The sequence below is a fragment of the Bos indicus x Bos taurus genome, chromosome 12 (genome assembly GCF_003369695.1).
Source record: "Bos indicus x Bos taurus breed Angus x Brahman F1 hybrid chromosome 12, Bos_hybrid_MaternalHap_v2.0, whole genome shotgun sequence".
NCBI lineage: Eukaryota > Metazoa > Chordata > Mammalia > Artiodactyla > Bovidae > Bos > Bos indicus x Bos taurus.
In genome coordinates this window covers 31,502,936-31,523,233 of record NC_040087.1, presented here as the reverse complement: position 1 = coordinate 31,523,233, position 20,298 = coordinate 31,502,936, and the positions used below count along the sequence as shown (strand labels likewise).

The following is a 20,298-nucleotide window of genomic DNA, read 5'->3' as shown; positions in this document are numbered from 1 at the left end:
CTGCACTTGGCCCGGGTGGGTGAGGCCTGTCTGAAGGCCATGGCTGGCCCCTCCTTCTCTTGGGATCCTGCCTGGAGCCATCCCTTCCCTTGGAGGAAGCTTCCGGAATGCCCACCTTCTGCGAGTTTACCTCGGCTCCCATCATGGGTGTCCTTCTGGGTCTGGTTCATCAGAACCAGACGGGTCTCAAAGGGAGTCCTTCTGTTCGGAACCTTTAAGGTAAGCATCCAGGGAAGGCATTTCCAGTATGGGAGCCCCTTCCATCCTGGGACAGACTGCTCCGGACCACAGCAGGCCGTCTTCCAGGGGGTGGAGGGAAGGGTAGAGGGACAGAGAAGCTGCCCTGGCGTGTGAACCCGGAGAAGAGCAGCCCCCCCTCCCACCTACCTCCTTGCTTGGTGCAGGCTCCCAGCAAGTTGACGACGTTCAGATGGTGGCCGATGTGGGTCAGGATCTTGAGCTCGGTCATCAGAGCCTTGTACTCGCTGGCCGTGGCCCCCTCTGTGTGAGGGGTAAGGGAGAGTTAGGACGACGGGACAGTGGGGCTCTCTCCTCGAGGGCGGCCCGCCTCCCCTCGGAGGTGAGCGGCGCTCAGCTCTCACTGCACCGACTTCCCCACGCTCTGCAGAAAGGCCGGTCTCCAGCCTGTTTTCACTCCTCCACCCTCTTGAGCCAGCATCCTCTGGGCTACAGTGAGGCTGGAGTGGTGTGGGGTCAGTTACTGGACATCGCTCTGGGTGGACCGGGTCCCGGAGGGTCAGGTGCTGACTTGGAGCTGGGCACCTGGTGGGAGCGCCCTGTGGGAGCGCCCTCCCAAGGCTTCTTTCTGTCAGAACCAGGCCCAGCTAGAAGCTTCCAAGCAGAGATGCGCCCACATCTCTTTTTCTCACTTTACCCACTTTGAGAATTACAAAGGAGAAGCACAGAGGGGCCTGCAAGGGCAGAGAGGCCCCTTCTGTAAACATCTCTGCTGTGTGTTATGTTTTCCCTGTAACCTCTTCCTCCCTGGATTCCTCAAGGTTATCTCAAGTCAGGAGGGTCCGTAAGCATCTGACTTCAGCTTCATTCTCAGAGATAAACAACGTCAGTCTAAGAATTAGCAGAGTCTAAGGCCTAGATTAACTTTGTCCTGTCTGTCTGTTCTTATTGCTTAACTTACAAAGCATAAAAAATTTCAAATTATGTTTAGAAGTTTAAAATAAGTCATATTGGCTTGCTTTAAAATATTTCAACAGTATGATGTTTATGGAGTAAAAAGTGAAAGTCATCCCATCCCAACCCGTTACCTTTTTTTTTAAAAAAAAAACCCGGTTACCTTTTTAGAAGTAACCACTGTTAATCACTTGGAGTTTTAGACCTTTTCTATGCATTTATAAATATATGTAGCCAATCAAAAGTCTTTTTTGTTTGTTTACATAAATGGGATCATATATTAAAATATAAAAGCAAATTTGATGTATATAATTTGCTTTCCCCCCTTTTAAATGTGATGGACTTTTCTCATTCTTTTAAATTGATTAATGGCATTCCTGACATTTAGATGGTCTACAGTTGTGTTTTGTTTTTGCCGTTACAAATATTCTTTAATAAACAGCCTGTGATCTTTGTGCCCGTGTGCGTTTCTGTAGGACAGTCCTAGAAGTGAGTGGAAGGCTGTGCGTTTCACATTGTGGTGGATATTGGAATGGAATTTCATAAGCACAAGTCATTTTTTAATAATAACCAGATAAACACTAGAAGCCTCCCAGTGGAGTTGGGATTGGCTCAGAGTAGATGCTCAACAAATATTCGTTAGACAAATAAACAACATAATTACTCTTCTCATCTCAGACATGGGCTTAAGGCCCAGAGAGGTTAAAGGTTTTGCTCAAGGGCACTTTGAAAGAGCTTCTGAGTCATGGCCTTTGTTTGACCTTCTGCCTTTCCAGTGTCTCCTAGAAACAGATGGTCAACCAACTTAAACAAGAAAGCTTGAATGAAAATAGTGTTTTAGTGATGTTATATAGTGGGTGATTTGGCAATCTCTCGCAGTCAAGGCTGCTGGCTTAAAAAAATGATAAGCCTTTATTAAGATATTATACACACTATTTTTGTATTGCATAGAACAGATTCTCTGGGCCTTTAAAGAAAATCTCAAGTCAGAATTTCCCCCTCAAATTCATGCTTCCACGCCCTGATGCCCCTTTGGCACAGAAGGAAAACCAGGTTCTTTGGCTCAGATTTTTCCATTTATAGGCAGGGCCATGGCTTTTATCTTGGGCCTATAATAGACAAGCATGGGCAGCTGATTTGCCCCTTCTAGCATCTTATTCCTCAGCTAGTTTTGTCTCCCTGTGTGTGATCATAAGCAGGGAGGCAAAACTAGCTAAGGAATAAGATGCTTTCAGATTTAGTGTCAGCTTATCTCAAGGCTGGATACCAGCTTGCCTCCAAAACACAGACCAGAATCATTTTCAGGATTTTGGAGCAATGGATCATTTCTAGAAGGCAGCCCTTCTGTAGCACTGAGGTGTGTGTGTGGTCAGGGGGATGAGCCTTGTACCCGAACTCTTACTTTTGCATGGCTGAGTTGTGTGGCCTTGCAGAGGCTACTTAACCTTTCTGGGTGTTGGTTCTTTTTCTGCAAACTGAGATAATAAAATCTACCTCACAGAAGCTCTAGAGAGAAAAATAAGAAAAGTGACAATTTCATGCAATTCAAGCTACCATATTAAAGTATATAAGGTTGGCCAGAAATTTCGTTTGGGTTTTTCCATAACCCAATACCTAGTCTGGTGCTTTCTCGCATAGAAGATGTGTTGATGCCTTTTCTCTTTAGATCCTGGGATTGGGGCTGTCCAGGGTAGGGTGCTGGAATGCAGGATGATCTCAGAAATGCCTGTGATCATCTGGGTAGTTCCCCTTGAACAAATCCTCCTGTTTCATGGATGCAAAAGTCCTTTCTCCTGGCTACCTTCAGGCTCTTTGTAGAGCTTTATCAGAGCCGTCACTCGACAGGCTTTTGAAGTGGAAAATATCACCACACGGGGCTTTCTGCAGTGACGGTGTCAGCGCTGGATGAAGGTGAAGGCTTTGCTGTTCCTGCCCCCCCCCACCACCCCACTCCAGTGAGTGGGTCTCTCAGCTGGACTCTTTGCCAGCTACCTGCTTGGCTGAGCTCAGAGCTTCCTGTGCCTGAAAACCCCCTGGCAATGTGTCAGCAATGTTGGAAAGCTGAAAACTGCCCTGTGGGCTTTCAGTCCTGTTTCTTTCGGTTTGGGAACCTTAAAATGCATCGAAGTAACATGACCATTTCATCACGATGAAGAAGTGTTTACTTTAAAGCAGAGGTCCCCAACCTTTTTGGCACCAGGGGCCAGTTTTGTGGATAATTTTTCCATGGACTGGGGGCAAGGGGAGGAGATGGTTTCAGGATGATTCATGTGCATCACATTCATTATGCACTTTATTTGTGTTATTACTACATTGGCTCCACCTCAGATCGTCAGACGGTAGATTCTGGAGGTTGGGGACCCCTGCAGTCGGGAGCTGTGTGTCTTGGAGATGTTTGGTTTATGAGATTTTCAGTGGTTTTCATTTTCACTCTGTCTTAGGGTGGTGGTCGTAAATCGCTTTGTCATTTGACCACCTCCCAGTGCTTCACAGAGTGATAGTATTGTCAACGTAGAAAGATAATTTGTTTATTTGTTTTTAAATCTCTAAAGAGGAAATGTTTTATGGACAGGACTTGATCCTATAAAATAGCTTGACGTTCTGATCAACTCAATTGTTCTAGCTTCATTGTCTTTATGGTGAGCTCAAGCCCCAGCTGAGCCTTTGAGATTAGACATACAGCCAAGTTTCCATTGTAATGTCATAGGGGACTGCTCCAAAAATTCATACCTGTGGTTACTGTGAGCTTAGGTCCCTGATAGCCTAGAAGAGTTTGAGACGTGGTAGGAAAAACGTCTTTGACGGAAATCATTTTCCCATGGATACTGCTGGACTGTTTCACTTACAAGGTTTATTTTGAGCTCTTGGTGGCCTCATGGAAAGCTCCAGAGGTCAAGGGTCTTCCAGCAGAAGAAAGTTATGTGGCCAGAGCAGACACGGCCTCTGTCTGCTGCTAGGCCACATTCTACGAGTACCAACACCCAGGGAACGTAATGGGGAAGTTGAAAGCCCAGTTAGAGCATCCATACCTTTCAGCATCTTTACAGCCACAGTCCGGCAGGTGGGTGATTTCTTGATGCCGAACGCCGATGCTTGCACCACTTTTCCGAAAGCCCCTCTTCCGAGTGACTTGCCTACGATGGAAAGAAGACGGTTTGTTTGCCAAGGCAGCAGTATCAGTTGAAGTCTTTTTCAGGAAGAAAGGGTCTTTTCCCTATGTGTGTATGTGTGGCATGTAGCTTTGAAGGGAATCTCCAGTGAACAGACCCCAAATGGGTTAGGGACACATTTATGTGGTAGCTTCCTTCCAACTCTTTACTGCACGGCCATGTGGCCCGTGCCCTGTACAGCAAGGCTAGGACCTTCCAGGACATTTGGGGGCAGCTGCATGGCCCGTTTTCTTTTACACAGTCCCTCTCCTGGGGGAGAGGCTACAGAATCTGCAGTTGGTTTTTTCCATTGTCTGATAACATCATTACCACAAAAATTCCCCTATGTTTAAACTAAACCCCTTTTCTTGCCACTTAAGCTTATTTCTTCTGACCCGTGTTTCAGCAAAGGGAACAAACCGACAAGGGTGGTTACTGCTGTTGGCTATAATGATGCGTCAGAGCTACCGAAAAATCACTTAAGGCATTTCTCAGACTTCCTTGCCAGGCAGAATATTTTTAATGTGTCTTTACATGATGATTACAAATCTTTGTGGTTCAAAACATGCGCCCCTCAACCCTGGGTAGCAATTAGTTTCACCACAGAGAGGTGGTTGCCAAGTGCAATAACAAAGTTTGAGGTTTCCTTCGTGGTTCCCGTGGTATGTTATGTTCTAATGACTGCTACCACATTTGTTTGTTTCCTTCACCCTTGAACGAAACCACTAGACTCAAAGGGGCAAGGACCATGCCTGAATCCTCCCAGAACTTGGTGCATGGGGCATCAGGGTCCCTGTGCATTAGTACAGAAGGGAGAGGTGCATTGGGGAGTTTGTGAGATGCTCAAACCAAGTCTCTTACAGTCCTAAGTTAACTGGAGGGGCCCGTGGGATACACAGCTGAACAGTGCTCTGTGAGGAGGCATCTCCCCCCTTTTTCGATCAGTGCTTCCTTCTGCATCTCCAGGACACAGGTAGCTGACTCCAACCTGTCCAGTAGGAAACCAGTACCCCTCAGTCGTGGTATGGCAGAAGAAAGAGTGAGCCAAAGAAGTCCCCTTTTGTTCTTTGGGGGCAGAGCTGTGGAGTAGCGGAAGCCAACAAAATGCTTCTGATGAAAATTAAATCCTGGTTCTGTTCAGTTCAGTCGCTCAGTCGTGTCCAACTCTTTGCTACCCCATGGACTGCAGCATGCCAGGCCTTCCTGTCCATCACCAATTCCCAGAGTTTACTCAAACTCCTGTCCATCGAGTCAGTGATGCCATCCAATCATCTCATTCTCTGTCGTCCCCTTCTCCTCCTGCCTTCAATCTTTCCCAGCATCAGGGTCTTTTCAAATGAGTCAGCTCTTCACATCAGGTGGCCAAAGTATTGGAGTTTCAGCTTCAACATCAGTCCTTCCAATGAATATTCAGGACTGATCTCCTTTAGGATGGACTGGTTGGATCTCCTTGCAGTCCAAGGGACTCTCAAGAGTCTTCTCTAATACCACACTTCAAAAGCATCAATTCTTCTGTGCTCAGCCTTCTTTGTAGTCCAACTCTCACATCCATACATGACTACTGGAAAAACCATAGCCTTGACTAGATGGACCTTTGTTGGCAAAGTAATGTTTTTGGTAGTCAGTGTTAATTTAACACAGCACCTCTGGCCCCACTTCTTTCTCGGTCTGTTCTGATAATGTGTTTTCAGTGAGCTAACTTTCCTCTCTCCCTCCCTTCCTTCCCAAAGGACACAGTTTGTTATTTGTTAAGATTCCTGGAAAGTTTGTTATGAAGCTCTCCTTGTCCTCATCCCACTGGAACCTTTATACTTGCATGCACAACTCCTCTGTATCAAAGTGTCCTCACCTGCTTCAACTTAGAGTCTTCCACTGCCCACCCCCCAGCATCCAGTAAGGACGTGGGAAGAGCTCTGTCACATGTCATCAGAGGCGTCTCCCTGCCTGGGTCTCATGGGGACGCTGGTAAGATGACATGCCTCCCTGGGTCAGAGGGGTACCTGTCGTGCTGACAGAGATCCTCCTCCCAAGGCATGCTCGTGGGCCAGGATACAGTCTCTGCTTCCTTCTTCAGATCAAAGTGTCCAATAAATAGCGAAATCAGGGCTTCTCTCTTACATACAAGAGTGTCAAGTGGACCCTGAAATGGGATACGGGAAGCACGCTGGCAGATGCCTTCCCCAAATTTGTAAAAATTGGTGTTTTCTGATTAGAGGCTTAATCCTTGCTTTCATAGGGTAAAAGAACACCTTTTATTCTGCATCACCTTCTATTGTCTCCTGTGAAAATTGTCCTGAGCCTGAAACAGGTAAAGAGCATCTCTGTCTTGGGTGCCTGTCCACAGACTCCTGTTTGTCTGGGGCAGGCCGCGTCTTTTTCATCCCCACATCTCCAGCCCCCACACATTCCCTTCCTTGTCAGCACAAAACACTTCCCGTCTTCCAACGGGAAGGTGCCCTGTCGGACATGACGTCAACTTCTGTGGGTTGAGGACTTTGCCCTGACTGGTGAGAACGAGCCTGTTCTCACTTGACTTCCTTCAGATTTTTCATTTATTCTCTTGGAAGCTGACTGTTGCCTCGTAAAACAGCCTGAAGCTCTTACAGGCTCTTTAATCGTCTGATACATTGCAGTCTTCTGGCGGACCCACAATTCCAGTGTCAGGGGAGCCCTGCCACGCTGGACTTGACCTCGCTTTGTCCTTCTTTTCCCTTAATCCTCCTTGGTGCTACCTGGATGCCACTAGCTAGCTTGGAAAAGTGCTGGGTCATTGTTATGGAATGGAATACTACCGGGATCTCCTCTGAGAGGGACTGGTTAGGGTCCCTGGACATGGAGGGTGGTTGGGGAGAGCAGAGCAGCCTGGAGCTGAGCCCTTCTTGGCATCCAGGCTGGTTTTCCAGGAGGCAGAAGCAGCCCAGGCTCAAGCCACTCACCATATTTCAGACATCCTGTGTGCTTTCCCATGGTAGGTAATTCTGACTTTATCTTCCAATGGGAAGATCCCCTGTTTGACATGATCTCAACTTCTGTGATAAATATACAGGAGTTGAATTTTCTCCCAGCCAGCTTTGGTGAGGAATCACTAATAAAACAAGTTTCTTTAGTTCTAGATTCCAGGAATTTCAGTGGTAGCAATACTCTGGACCCAACCCCAGCCCTGTGTGTCTCTCAGATGCTATCAATTCCAGCTTCTCTCACCAGGGCTGCGGGTTGTAACCCAGAGGGAAGACACAGCTGAAATCAGAAGCCATTTGGTCTGTGTGTTTCTCTATATTTGTAACCCATTATTACTCTCGCATCAAACCAACTTTTCCTCTTCATCCATCCAGACATCATTTTGGTTACTTTCACTTGTCAGACGTGACTTCAGATTGTTCTGTTATCTACTTGGCTTAAGAAACACATCTTGGCCCTCTCTGCTCCCATAGAAGTGGGGCGAGGCTTCCCCTGGCCCTTGGAGCCATACTCGGCACTGAAAGGCCAAGCTGGTTTGTCTGACACACTTACTCTCACCCGTCAGAGACACTCTCATGCCTATCAGCTGAATCATTGCATCTGGCAACTCTGGGAGGGAAGAGAACTATAAGATCTCTAGCAAGGAGCATCTTCTGAAATGGGCTTATCTAAACCCACAGAGCCCTGGGGGGAATTCTGGTTCACAGTCTACCTCGATGGGCCATCAAGGATCACAGTGGTCCTAGGCCAAGGGATGAAGGAATGGGACAGAAAGCTCTTGCATCCTGTACAGAAGCGTGTCTGCTTGTGACTAATACCTTTGGAAAGCAGTGTGGCCTGAGAATGGCTTACAGTTGTGGGGAAATTATCCCATGTTCCTGCCAAGGTCACTGGGGGCCGGCGGTGGGGGGGGGGGTCCTGGGCCAGCTGCCATGTAATTTAGATTTACAGAAGGAACTCATCTGGTATACCACCTGCCCCAAACTACTCTAAATTTAGTTGACCCCACCACTGTCCCCATCAGCAGCCATTGCTGGGTTTCGCCTGTCTTTCCAGCATTTTTTTTACTGATTTCCAATTTTCTCCCCCAAGCCAAACAGCACACATTCTTGGGGCCAACAAAGTCTTCTTTCTCATATAGGGAGAAATAAAGGTGGAATCAAGCCCAGTTCAGTGCAGTTCAGTTCAGTTGCTCAGTCGTGTCCGACTCTTTGTGACCCCATGAATCGCAGCCCAAGAGAACAACGAGAAAATCCCTCTGTCCTCTCCCCTCCCCCCATACAGTCTGCGTGTCGGGGAGGGGCGGCTTTGCGACTGCATTTGTAACAAGAGCTCTGCACTGAGTAACAAGCGCTACTGGCTCCACGATCTCTCTCCCTAGTTCCAAATACTAATGATTCCTCAGAAGCCACTGTCTGAGTATCTGGAGTCTTGGCAGCTCCTGTTGTTCTGTAGCTCCTGGGCTGAAGAGTAATGTGCATTTTGACCTCTGAGCTGGAGGGACTTGGGGGCTGAGCTGGAGGGAAGGCACATTACCTGGTGTTGACAGCATCCCTGTTACCTAGGAAACAACAATCTTCCCTTTCTGTCAGTGGAGCATACACATGAAAGAGAAAGGCTTTCTTCTCTGTGTTGGCCATTTCAGACACCCAGGGAAATTCAAAGTATGTAACTTATAGATTCGTGCAACGGGGCTTTTTGATCCACAGTTGTGCCAAGCACCAGCTTTTTCACCAAATACTCGGTTTCCCTGCACCTCCCCATTCTGAATTGTGTTCCAGGTCACCACTTTCTAATTTTAAAACATTTTATTTATTTTTAATTGGAGAATAATCACTTTACAATGTTGTGTTGGTTTCTGCCATACATCAACATGAAGCAGCCATAGATGTACCCGTGTCCCCTCCTTCTTGAACCTCCCTCCGAGCCCCTACCCCATCCTGCTCCTCTAGGTTGTCACAGAGCACCAGGTTGAGCTCCCTGTGTCCTATGGTAAATTCCCACTAGTTGTCTATTTTATACATGGTCATATATGGATTTCCAGCTACTCTCAATTTGTCCCGCCCTTTCCTTCCCCTGCTGTGTCCACAAGTCTCTGTGTCTGCAACTCCATCGCTGCCCTGTGAACAGGCTCATCAGTACCATCTTTCTAGATTCCATACATATGTGTTAATACATGATATTTGGGTTTCCCTGACTCAGATGGCTAAGACTCTGCCCTCAGTGCAAGAGACACGGGTTTGCTCCCTGGGTTGGGAAGATCCCTTGGAGAAGGGAACGGCTATCCACTCCAGTATTCTTGCCTGGGAAATCCCATGGACAGAGGAGTCTGGCAGACTAAAGTCCATGGGATCGGGGCTTCCCAGGTAGGGCTAGGGGTAAAGAACCCAGCTGCCAATATAGGAGATGTAAAAGATGTGGTTTCATTCCCAGGTGAGGAAGATCCCCTGGAGGAGGACGTGGCAACCCACTCCAAAATTCTTGCCTGGAGAATCTCATGGACAGAGGAGCCTGGAGGGCTACAGTCCACAGGGTTGCAAAGAGTTGGACAAAACTGAAGTGACTTAGCATATATGATACTTGTTTTTCTCTTTTTGACTTACTTCACTCTGTGTAATAGGCTCTTGGTTCATCCACTTCACTAGAACTGACTCATTCATTCCTTTTAATGGCTCAGTAATATCCCATTGTATGTATGTACCACAACTTCTTTATCCATTCATCTGTCAATGGACCTCTAGGTTGCTCCCATGTCTTGGCTATTGTAAATAGTGCTGCAATGAACACTGGGGCACATGTTCACCATTTTATCATTCACAGAAGTTTTGTTATTTAACAGGGCCTATAAGACACTGCTGAAACTAATTGCTCCCTTCCCCTTCACTTTATCTGCTCTCATGTCTGTGTCCTCCCTTCGAGGGGATGGACTCAAGCACCTTTGCATCCCTACCACTGAGATGGGTGTCAGCTGCTTGGTGAAGATGCCTAATGACTGTTGAAAGAAGGGACAGGCACTGCCTTGTCCCTTTGACTTGTCTCACCATTCCAGAGAATTCTTTATCTCTTTATCTCCCTTGCTAGTTTTTGAGCAACTAGAGGGTAGAATCCTGCATCTAGTTACTTCTGCTTCCCTCAGAGCACTGTGTTTTGTGGGCCGTGGGTGCTTGGTGCAGGTTTAGGAATCCAGGGAACAAATACATTACCCAGTTTAAGTCTCTCCCGGGCAAACTCCCACTTGCTGGCATCATAAGGGAGCCGATCGCACTGCTCATCCAGGGGAACTTCATCCGGGTCCATGATAATCGACAGGTAGTCAGCTTTAATCTCAGAAGACGACTAAGGAATAAAGAGATCTCAGAGTCACCAACTAGGGAACAACTTAAACCCAAATATGTAATGTAAAACAATACTTGGCATCATCAGCTCCTATTTTGGTTCATTGGATTGAAACCACATGGTCGGGAGCAGCATGTGCCCTCTGCATGCATGTAGATGCATCACACGCGAGCATGCGATTTCCATCAAGCCACTCCTTACTCTTTTCACAGTGTGTTTCTCTGGTACCCCTCCACTGTCCTGTCTCTGACAAAATGCACCCAGATTCTGCAGTGACCTTAATGCTTTTTCTTAAACAGTGATCAGAAACTCTCAGGTGGCTCAGTGGTAGAGAATCCAGCTGCCAATGCAGGAGAGGTGGGTTGATCCCTGGGTGGGGAAGATCTCCTGGAGAAGGGAAGGGTGGCCCATTCCAGTATCCTCGCCTGGGAAATTCCATGAATAGAGGAACCTGGTGGGCTATGGTCCATGGGGTCACAAAGAGTCGGACAGGACTTAGCGACTAAACCACCACCAAGCAGTGATCACATAATTCTTCTCTGAAAAAATGCAAAGTATTTTAATAAAATCATTCCAAACAATGACTATAAATAACTTTCCATGGTCATTCTCCAGGAATATGAGTGGCAGATGGGTCAGCAGTGGGTTGTGGCTTTTCTGCATTTGTAAGAAAGGCTAAAGTGGCCAAGTAAACCCAGGGTCCCTGGGACAGTGGAGAAGCACATTTCACGTGAAGTGGTTAAAGACACGCAGAAGGCCCCTTGGTTGCCGCAGCAACCTGAAAAGGCTAGAGTGAGATTAGAATAGGATTTACCTGGAGGAGTTACAGAAAAAGGGTTCTGAGCTCAGAACTTAAACACCAGTCAGTCAGCCCTCTGAAAGAATAATATAAAGGAATCCACCAGCAAGTAGCCTCCACAAGTTTCCTGGTGACCGAAATTTTGTGAGTCCCTATTCAGATGGACTGGATTCATTTGAACTGTTTGAGTATTTACATTAAAATTCATGTAAAATGCAAGGTTATTCAGCACATTGCAAGTTTATATATTTAGCATACATAGCTGTGACTCACAGGCAGGAAAAAGATGAAAAATGTACAAAAAGAAAATAGATTTGTCTTCAGTGAGAAATCAAAGTTAAGAAATAGTAAATATTTGCTATAAACAAAATTAAAAAAAAATAGAAGTTGATTATTTCAAAGGCAAAGGGGTGAGACTTATACACAGCTATATTCCAAGCTCTTTTGGCTACTGGTATAATAAGATGTCAAATAAATGAGGTGGCACCTACCTTCTAGTGCTTGTTTTATGTTGGTGATGCAAATGAAGCCCAGAACATACCCTTTATTTCAGATCATATGTAACCGGATTTACATTTGGTGTGTTGGGTTCACATTCATGGTTAATATACCCTGTTCATATTAACTGATTGTAGAATTGGCTGCATTTCCGTAGGCAGGACAGAAAAGAAGTATGCTTGCCCATAGAGGCTGGGTTTTGATAACTCTTGTCTAGAAGTTACTTACACTTCATTTCAATGCGTTTAGGGCCCTTCCTTTCTGTGCATTTCCCTAAACAGGATCAGAGTTGAACAGAGAAGACAAACCTCCCCATCCATTCCACTTCACACCCGCCCACATTCTTTGGCCCTGACTCACCCCGTCCTGGACTGTCACAGCTCACCTCATCCATCACTCGCAATCTGCCTCTTTCTCACAAAAATTATCACTGAAATGTGTGACAGATAGCTCAGGGCAGGAAGATTGCCTGGCCTCCACAAAGAGTGGAAAATGGAGACAGATAGGGAGCACGTTTGTCATGAGCTGCGTTTGCCAGCATGGTAGACTGTGTGTGGGGGGGCACTTAAAGACACTAGTGTGAGGCTGCAGGGCTGGACAGGAGTGTTGTTTCCCACACCAGGGCCCTGGGTGCTCATGAGTGGCATGGATGGGAGCTTTGATGACTCCAGTTCTCAGCGTGTGCAATAGCCAAGGCCATGAGACACGATCTCCAGTCTTCCAAGAGCAGAGGAAGAGCTGCAGCCCAGCCAGGGACAGCTTTTGGTCCTGTGGGAGCTGAGAGAGGTGGGCAGGGGTAGTGACCGAGCCAGGGGAGCAGCCCACGGAAGACAGTCTGCCTACATGGCACCTGAGGAGTCCTATGGTTTGTCTTAAGGCAGATGAGAGGAGATACCCAACAGACCTTCAGAAAGGGCTTTGAGACGAGCCTGCTGGTAGAATCTTGGTTGACCAATGCTTATTCTTTCAACTGACAAAATCATGGAGCACCCACTGGGTGCTAGGCATGGAAATTGCTTGGTCAGGCGCTTCAGAGCCCAGACGTGGAGGCCTGGGTTGAATCAGAACCTATGTATTACCTTGGGCAAGTTACTTAGCTTTATTAAGCCTAGTTTCCTTATCAGTAAGGCAGTGTCAGTGGTGGTACTTATCTCATAGAGTTGCTGTGAAAATCATGCAAAATAGTCTATGAAAAGCTATTTGAGGGGCCCAGTGTATAGCAAGCATGAATAAATATTAGCTTTAGTTGGCCTGTGCAGGGTGAGGATGAAAAGAGAAAATACAGTCCTTATCAGTGAGGAATTTACACAGCGGTTAGAGAAATCAGTTGGAGATATGTTTTTGATGCCTTGTTCCTCTTCGCCTTCCCAAACCAATTACTTCTCAAATCCTATAGGCATTCTGTCATTGAGATGGTCATTTCTTGCCTTCATCCTTTCTAATTGACATTCACATTTTCTAACTTTTTAGACATACAGGGGACCTCTTCGATTGAGTCCCAGAGTGCCTTTCCAGTGTTATTTCCACTAAGCTCCCATATGCAAAGTACCCAGACGTTGTCCCTAACCTGGGGAGTGGGCCAGAGTAAGGGTGGGCTGTTTTCCTACTGCTTTCCTTCCAGCCGCAACCTTCAAAGTCAGTCTCTAAACGGAGCTCTCTGAAGTCTCTCTGCCCTCTCTTCCTTTGAACTCTGCAGTCTTTGTACCGCCCTTGCAGATTTGGCAGGTCCCGCTGTTGTTAGATGTGTTTTCCTATATGATGTACCTCCCCTTTCCAAATCCCGTTGTTTAACTTTTGCTTCCTTCGAAAGCAGTGGCTTTCCTTGTCTTAAAGCCAGTTGCTCCACGCAGCAAAAGCCTTAGGTTATTTATTCACCACACAGGAGGGGCTGCCAGTCGACATACCAACCCTGGAAAGTATAACCTTCCTGGTTTCGAACAGCAAGTCTAAGGTCACACAACCTGAATTCAAAACTCAGCTGCGACTCTAACTAGCTGAGTGACTCTAGGCGGGTTACTTTACCTCTTTGAGCCTGTTTCCCTCTCCTTAAAATGGGAATAATAATATATTTATATCTTTGTGTTTTGTAAAGGACTGAGATATGACATAAAGAGCTCCCCAAATGTGCCACAAACACTCAGGACATAAAATGGTGAAAGTGATTTAAAGTGATTTTTAAAAAAATAATTAAAGCATAAGAGATGAGAAGCTTATTATGTTATGTAATGATTTTCTAATTCAGAACTACTTAAAGATAACTGTTTCTTTGATATATTTTTCTTCTATATATTTTATTTTAATGTATTATCTTTTAACAGCAACCAAAACTAGCCTTTATAAATTAAAAAATTTAAATAAAAATAGTATAATCATTCTTAAAAAAAAAAAAAAGACTTGCATGTTAATAAGGACTAATACAACTCTAGAAATTGAGGAGGTCTCTCCTTGGTACTTTACAAGTCCTGTTGATTGTATCTCCTAAATATCCCTTCAAGTCTAATCCTTTGGACTAAGCGACCGTCATTTCTGACTTAGACTGCATTCTTCTGTTCACTGGGTTCTTCTCTATTCACTCTTGTCCTCTCTGGATCTTTCTCCTCATACAGCCTGAAATCGTCTTTCTAGACATAGGTCTCTCACACTTAAAATCACCTACCTTTGCTTAACCACCACCCCCCCACCCCCCACCAAGGCTTCCTCTTCTAAAACACAAAGGAAATTGCTTCCCGCGGCCTACAGGGCTGGCCTGGACAGCCTCTCCTCTCCTGCCTCCCCTCGTCCGTCGTCCCCACCTCTGCCCGGGTCAGTCTGTCCTCCTCACCGCATCTCCTCTGCCTGCAGACTTCGCCTCCCTTACGTGCTATGTAGTCGGCTGACTCCGGTCACCGCTTGACGTCTGCCTGTGCTACAGTCAGTCTCTCCCCAGACTACACACAGCAGCCTCTCCTCTGCTCTGTCACCAGAGAGCCCTACACAGGGCCTGGCCTCTGCCCTGAACGGGCGCCTGGGAAATATTTAAGGCATGAATGAACGAATGAGTGTTGGCTCGTTGCCCCCTCCCTCCCCACCCAATAAACTTCAGAGAAGCACAGGTTATGCTAACAGGCCTAACGATAGGAATCTGATGTCTTGAATTCCAACCTGAGCTTCACACGCTGAAGAACTTAATTTTAACATGGGGCTCAGAGTATGGAACAGCAGACAGAGATAAGACAGAGGTGGGTCTTTATTTTGCCTTTTCCTTTTTGTCTCTCAGCAGAGAGTGAGATTAAGAAAATGAATATTTCTCAGATCTCGTGTGGACTTTACAGACTTCCTTTTACACTGAAGATGTTCCTTCTATGTGTGGGACACAGTCATCTGTTCATTGTTCTAGCTTTTTATTTTTTGAAAACCCCACGTTAGGGTGAGAAGTTTGTTTTTTGGATTTTCTTTTTTTTTTGGCCATCAGGCATGCGGGATCTTCATTCCCTGGCCAGGGATTGAACCCTTGCCCCCTGCAGTGGAAGCGTGGAGTCTTAACTGCTGGACAAACAGGGAAGGAAGTCCTGAGAGACGGTTTAATGATTCATCTGGCATGTTCACCTGTTCAGGGCCTGCTCTGGACATCAGGCATTTGGGGGAGCAGGCGTTTTTGGGGGAAATCGAGCATGATGCTGCTACAGCAGGAGTGCCACTGGGCCTTGTGGCAGATTTTTGCCAAAAGGAGCATAGAATTTCATCTGAAATATTCTTACCCTTTTCAGTTTTCGGATAAAAAGCGTTAACAGGAGCCAGAAGAGGGTTGCAGCCACACAGGTGCACGTCAGAGTGATGAGCTCCAGGTTGGACTTGTCCGAGGTCCCTGGAGAGAGAAAAACACCAAGAGGCTGCTAAACAGCAGCTCACAACCCCTGGGTCTGTGATTTGACAGAAAAAGGTCAGTGGCCCCCAAGTGCTTCATCAGGGCGAACACAATTGGCTCCCAGCACAGAGCCTCTCACCTTCTGGGTCAGGCAGGGTTCACGCTATTATCGTCATAAACTCACATGGAAATGAAAAGACTTTCCAGAAATGTTGCTGTGGAGTTTGCCAACAACTCCAGAAATAGTGAGTTAAAAGCCAGAGGAGAAATTAAAAATGGGAAAAAAGATTAAGGCAGGAACAAGACCTCATTAAAGTGCTAAATCTGGACGATGTGAAATCTCCCTAATGGGTTTGAGAGGAAATTCTGAAGAAAAAGAAAAAAAAAAAAAAGAACATAAAAAGTCTCCTTGGGGAATCACAAACTTCTTCAAAGTAGACTTTAAAAATAAAAATAAAGCTCCAGGACTGTCACAATCACCCACTCACTCCTCTTGGAACAGACAGGCCAACCCTCCGGGTCTGACCACTCATGTCTGGATCTCTCATGTCCGAGGCTCCTCCTCAGGCGGAGCTGAGCCAAGGGACCTGCTGGAGCTGATTCTTCCCCATCACATTGTTCCTCAGAATTGGCGATGAAAGCTGAGCACTGTTTCTCCACGACCAGAAAGAAAAGACCCAAGGTATCCAAGAGAAGCTTCCAGAGAGGATCTTCCTTGGGATTTAAAGGAATGCCCCAGTGAGCCAGGACCGAGGTTCCCTGCTTCTCGATGCCAGGGGAGTGTCCTGGGAGCTCTAAAGGGATGCCCTTGTCCTTGACCTTCATGGGTAGTAGTTTAGTCACTAAGTCGTATCCGACTCTTGCGACCCCATGGACTGTAGCCCACCAGGCTCCTCGGTCCATGAGATTTTCCAGGCAAGAATACTCGAGTGGGTTTCCATTTCCTTCTCCAGGGGGTCTTCCCGACCCAGGAATCGAACCTGGGTCTCCTGCATTGCAGGTGGATTTTTTACCGACTGAGCTATGAGGGAAGCCCATTCAAGGGAGACAGAGACTTAGTATCAAGTGAGGCCAAGATCAAGTGAAACTTATTCCCTTTAGAAATGGTGAGGCAATTTCCTGGCAGGCCAGTGGTTCGATCCCTGGTTGGGGAACTAAAATCCTGCATGCTATGTTCCATGGCACCTCCTGCCCTGCACCGCACCGCCCCCCGCAACCCCCAAGACATGGTGATGTGGATGATGGTATTTTTTATTGAGCACTTACTATGCATCAAGTCCTCACACCTGCCTATGAAGCAGGGGAGCAAGAAATATCCCCATTTCATGGATAAAGGCTTCATTGGCAGTGGGCGGGGGAGCTCTTGGTTTATTTTAACTTAATTATTTGACTGTGCTGAGTTTTATTTGCAGCATCCGGGACCTTTGACCTTCCTTGTGGTGTGTGGGATCTTGTTCCCTGACCAGGGATCGAACCGGGGGCCCCTGCATTTTTTGAGCACAGAGTGAGCCACAGGACCACCAGGGAAGTCCCTGGGCTCTTTGTTTTAATTCAGTGAAGATGTACTGAATCCGACTCCAGGCAAGGAGATGGGTGGGTAACTCAGGGAAAGCTGTTGCTATCAGGAGCTCACTTACAACCCAACCAGGAGGCTTAAGGCAAATGGAAAGAAATGAGGTGCAGAAAGTTTGGAGGTTGAGGGAGAGGTGACACTTGAAATGGATCTTGACCTGCAGGGGTGAAGGCAGGGGAAGGCACTATAGGCAGAGGGAAGGTGTGAGTGATGACCCAGAACTGGGAAATGGTAGGGCTCTGATGGAGGTGGGACAAGAGGCAGGGAAAGAATTCTGAGCATCCCTGTGGTCTCAACTCAGTGCCTCGGGCAGCTGGAGCCACTGCAGCTTCTCTGCCCGGAACAGGAGCAAGTACACAAGCTAAAAACTGGAGCCTCTTTCCTCTTCCCCATTCAGCTCCCATGTACGAACAGTCCCTGTGGGCCACAGTCCCCGCCACGGTGTGTCTTCTCATCCGGAGGGGACTCTGACATTTCCTCTCTTTTCAGCCCACCCCCAGTTCCTGTTCATTCTGCTTCCATGGCTCATGAAATCCTCTCCTCCTGTCCTACCGCAGGATCACCACCTAAGTCAAGGCCCCTGCAGTACCCCTGAATGACCGCAGCAGCTTCCTAGCCAGCCTCGAGCCCCCAGTCTCTCCTCTGCTCAAGCCCACGAGATCTTGCCGAATCACAGATTCCATCCTGCTGTTCAGTCACTCAGTCATGTCTGACTCTTTGCAACCCTATGGACTGCAGCATGCCAGGCTTCCCTGTCCTTCATCATCTCCCAGAGTTTGCTCAAAATCATGTCCATTGAGTTGGTGATATCACCCAACCATCTCATCCTCAGCCGCCCCCTTCTCCTCCTGCCCTCAGTCTTTCCCAGCATCAGGGTCTTTTCCAGTGAGTCAGTTCTTCGCATCAGGTGGCCAAAGTATTGGAGCTTCAGCTTCAGCATCAGTGTTTCCAATGAATATTCAGGACTGATTTCCTTTAGCATTGACTGGTTTGAACTCCTTGCTGTCTAAGGGACTCTCAAGAGTCTTCTCCAACACCACAATTCGAAAATATTAATTCTTGAGTGCTCAGCCTTCTTTATGGTCCAACTCTTACATCTGTACATGACTACTGGAAAAACCACAGCTTTGACTGTATGGACCTTTATCAACAAAGTGATGGGGCTCCTTAAATTCCATCATTGCTGCCTACTCCCGGCACTGTCAGGAGAGAAACCCAAGCTCTTACATCCTGTCTGCCCAACCTCACCTGTTTCTTCATCTCCTGCTGCCCAACCATCCCCCCACATGCTCTACTTCAAAATACTTGTAGTTTCATAAATAGACCAGCCCTTCCAACTCTGTGCTTCTGCCTTCACTGTTTCTCTACCAGGATATCAACTTCCCAGGGGTGAGGTCACACCTTACTCGTTGTCCCCACTCACCAACTGAGTGGATAAGTCATACTTTGATTTGTCTCTAGAGAGTTTCATGAAGCTTTCAAAGGGTTCAGGCCAAATTCCCATTCTCGTATATTCACCCAATAAGCATATAGAACATCACCCAAGTGCCAGGCTCTGCCCTGGGGGCTGGAATGTGGTGGTAAATGAAGGGGCACGGAAAGGAGCTCATGGTCTGGTGTTCAGGTATGAACGGACAGGTGTGTTCAGAGCTCTGAGTGAAGCAGCAGTAGGCGGTTCTCTGGTTCACAGTCATGCCTCTGGTGCAGAGGACAGTGCCTGGCATGCGGTAGGCAGGCATCCTGAAAGTGTTGGTTGAATGAATGAGTGGACTTGGCTTCATTTGCTGCTCTGGCAGCTTGTGGTTATTCTTCCCTGGATCTCATGAGATGAACTGAGAAATTTCCAGGCATGACCCCCTCTTCTCTCAGTACGGGTCCTCTCGATGGGAAGACAATAAATGCAAGTTAATAAGTTTGGGTTTCCTTGGGTTTCCCAGGTGGCACTAGTGGTAAAGAATCCACCTGCAATGCTGGAGATGCAGAGATGCAGGTTCAATCCCTGGGTCGGGAAGATCTCCTAGAGGAGGAAATGGCAACCCACTCCAGTATTCTTGCCTGGAGAATCCCATGGACAGAGGAGTCTGGTGGGCTGCAGTCCAGGGGGTCACAAAGAGTTGGACAAGACTGAACAACTGAGCATGTATGAGCCCCTGAGGTGAGAGATTTAATGTTTCCTCTCAGTATTCTCACACACACACGTGTCTTTGCTTATGCTGCAGATATGTTTTATGTAACCAAAAACCAGACTGGGACCTGCTTGGGACACAGTGGCCTTTGGCTGCTGGAGGAGCCGAGAACATCTTGGGACTGAGCACAGTCTGCATACAGTCTCTGCAAGGACTGACCTCGAGAGACCCCGCTCACGGTGGGAACTTTCCCACTGCATTCCCAGGGGCAGGAAGTTGACCCCCGAAGTAATTCCACAGTCCTTACTCAGGCAGATTCCTTGCAGTGGGACTGAATGTGTCCGGGTGCACTTAGGCATTTAAGGAATCAGCTCATTAAAAACATCTTCGATGAACACTGGTTAGAAGGGAAAGGTCTATTTAATACTCTGTTACTGTTTTTTGAAAACTGAACTCATTTTGTGAGACCTGGTATCCAGGCTCTGCCTCTGTCTCGTCCGGTAACTTGATTTTCATCTTCGCTTGGAAAGTAACCATGAGGATCATCTGCTGTAGGTTGACCTAAGTCAGCAGCATCTCTTCCCATCCACTGTCGGCTGTGTTTTCAGGGGTCAGACATCCACACACTGGCCTGCCCTGGACCCAGCTTCACCTCGCTGGTGTCAGCTCATGAACATGGTGCATAAAACAGCCCAGCTGTACGTAGCGGGCGTAGGAGGCGGGGGAACATGGGTGGATTTGACAATAACAGGACTTAGCGCTGGATCTCAGGGCTGTCCCTCATGTCTGGTGGGTGTTAGAGCGCCGCATGGACGTGGCATGAGGATGTTTTTATATGGGATAAAGACAAGAAGGTGGCTGAT

The 20,298-nt window shown here is 47.1% G+C and overlaps 1 protein-coding gene across 1 annotated transcript in view; it reads right to left on the bottom strand.

The window, feature by feature from the left end:
- FLT1 (fms related tyrosine kinase 1) overlaps positions 1-20,298 on the bottom strand; it is a 204,598-nt gene that overhangs the window by 29,467 nt on the left and 154,833 nt on the right. The window contains exons 16-19 of the mRNA XM_027557508.1: positions 15,630-15,736; positions 10,463-10,595; positions 4,182-4,286; positions 388-501 (exon numbers count right to left, since the gene is read on the bottom strand). Of these exons, the coding sequence (XP_027413309.1) occupies positions 388-501; positions 4,182-4,286; positions 10,463-10,595; positions 15,630-15,736 (459 nt within the window). The remainder of the gene's footprint in view (positions 1-387; positions 502-4,181; positions 4,287-10,462; positions 10,596-15,629; positions 15,737-20,298) is intronic.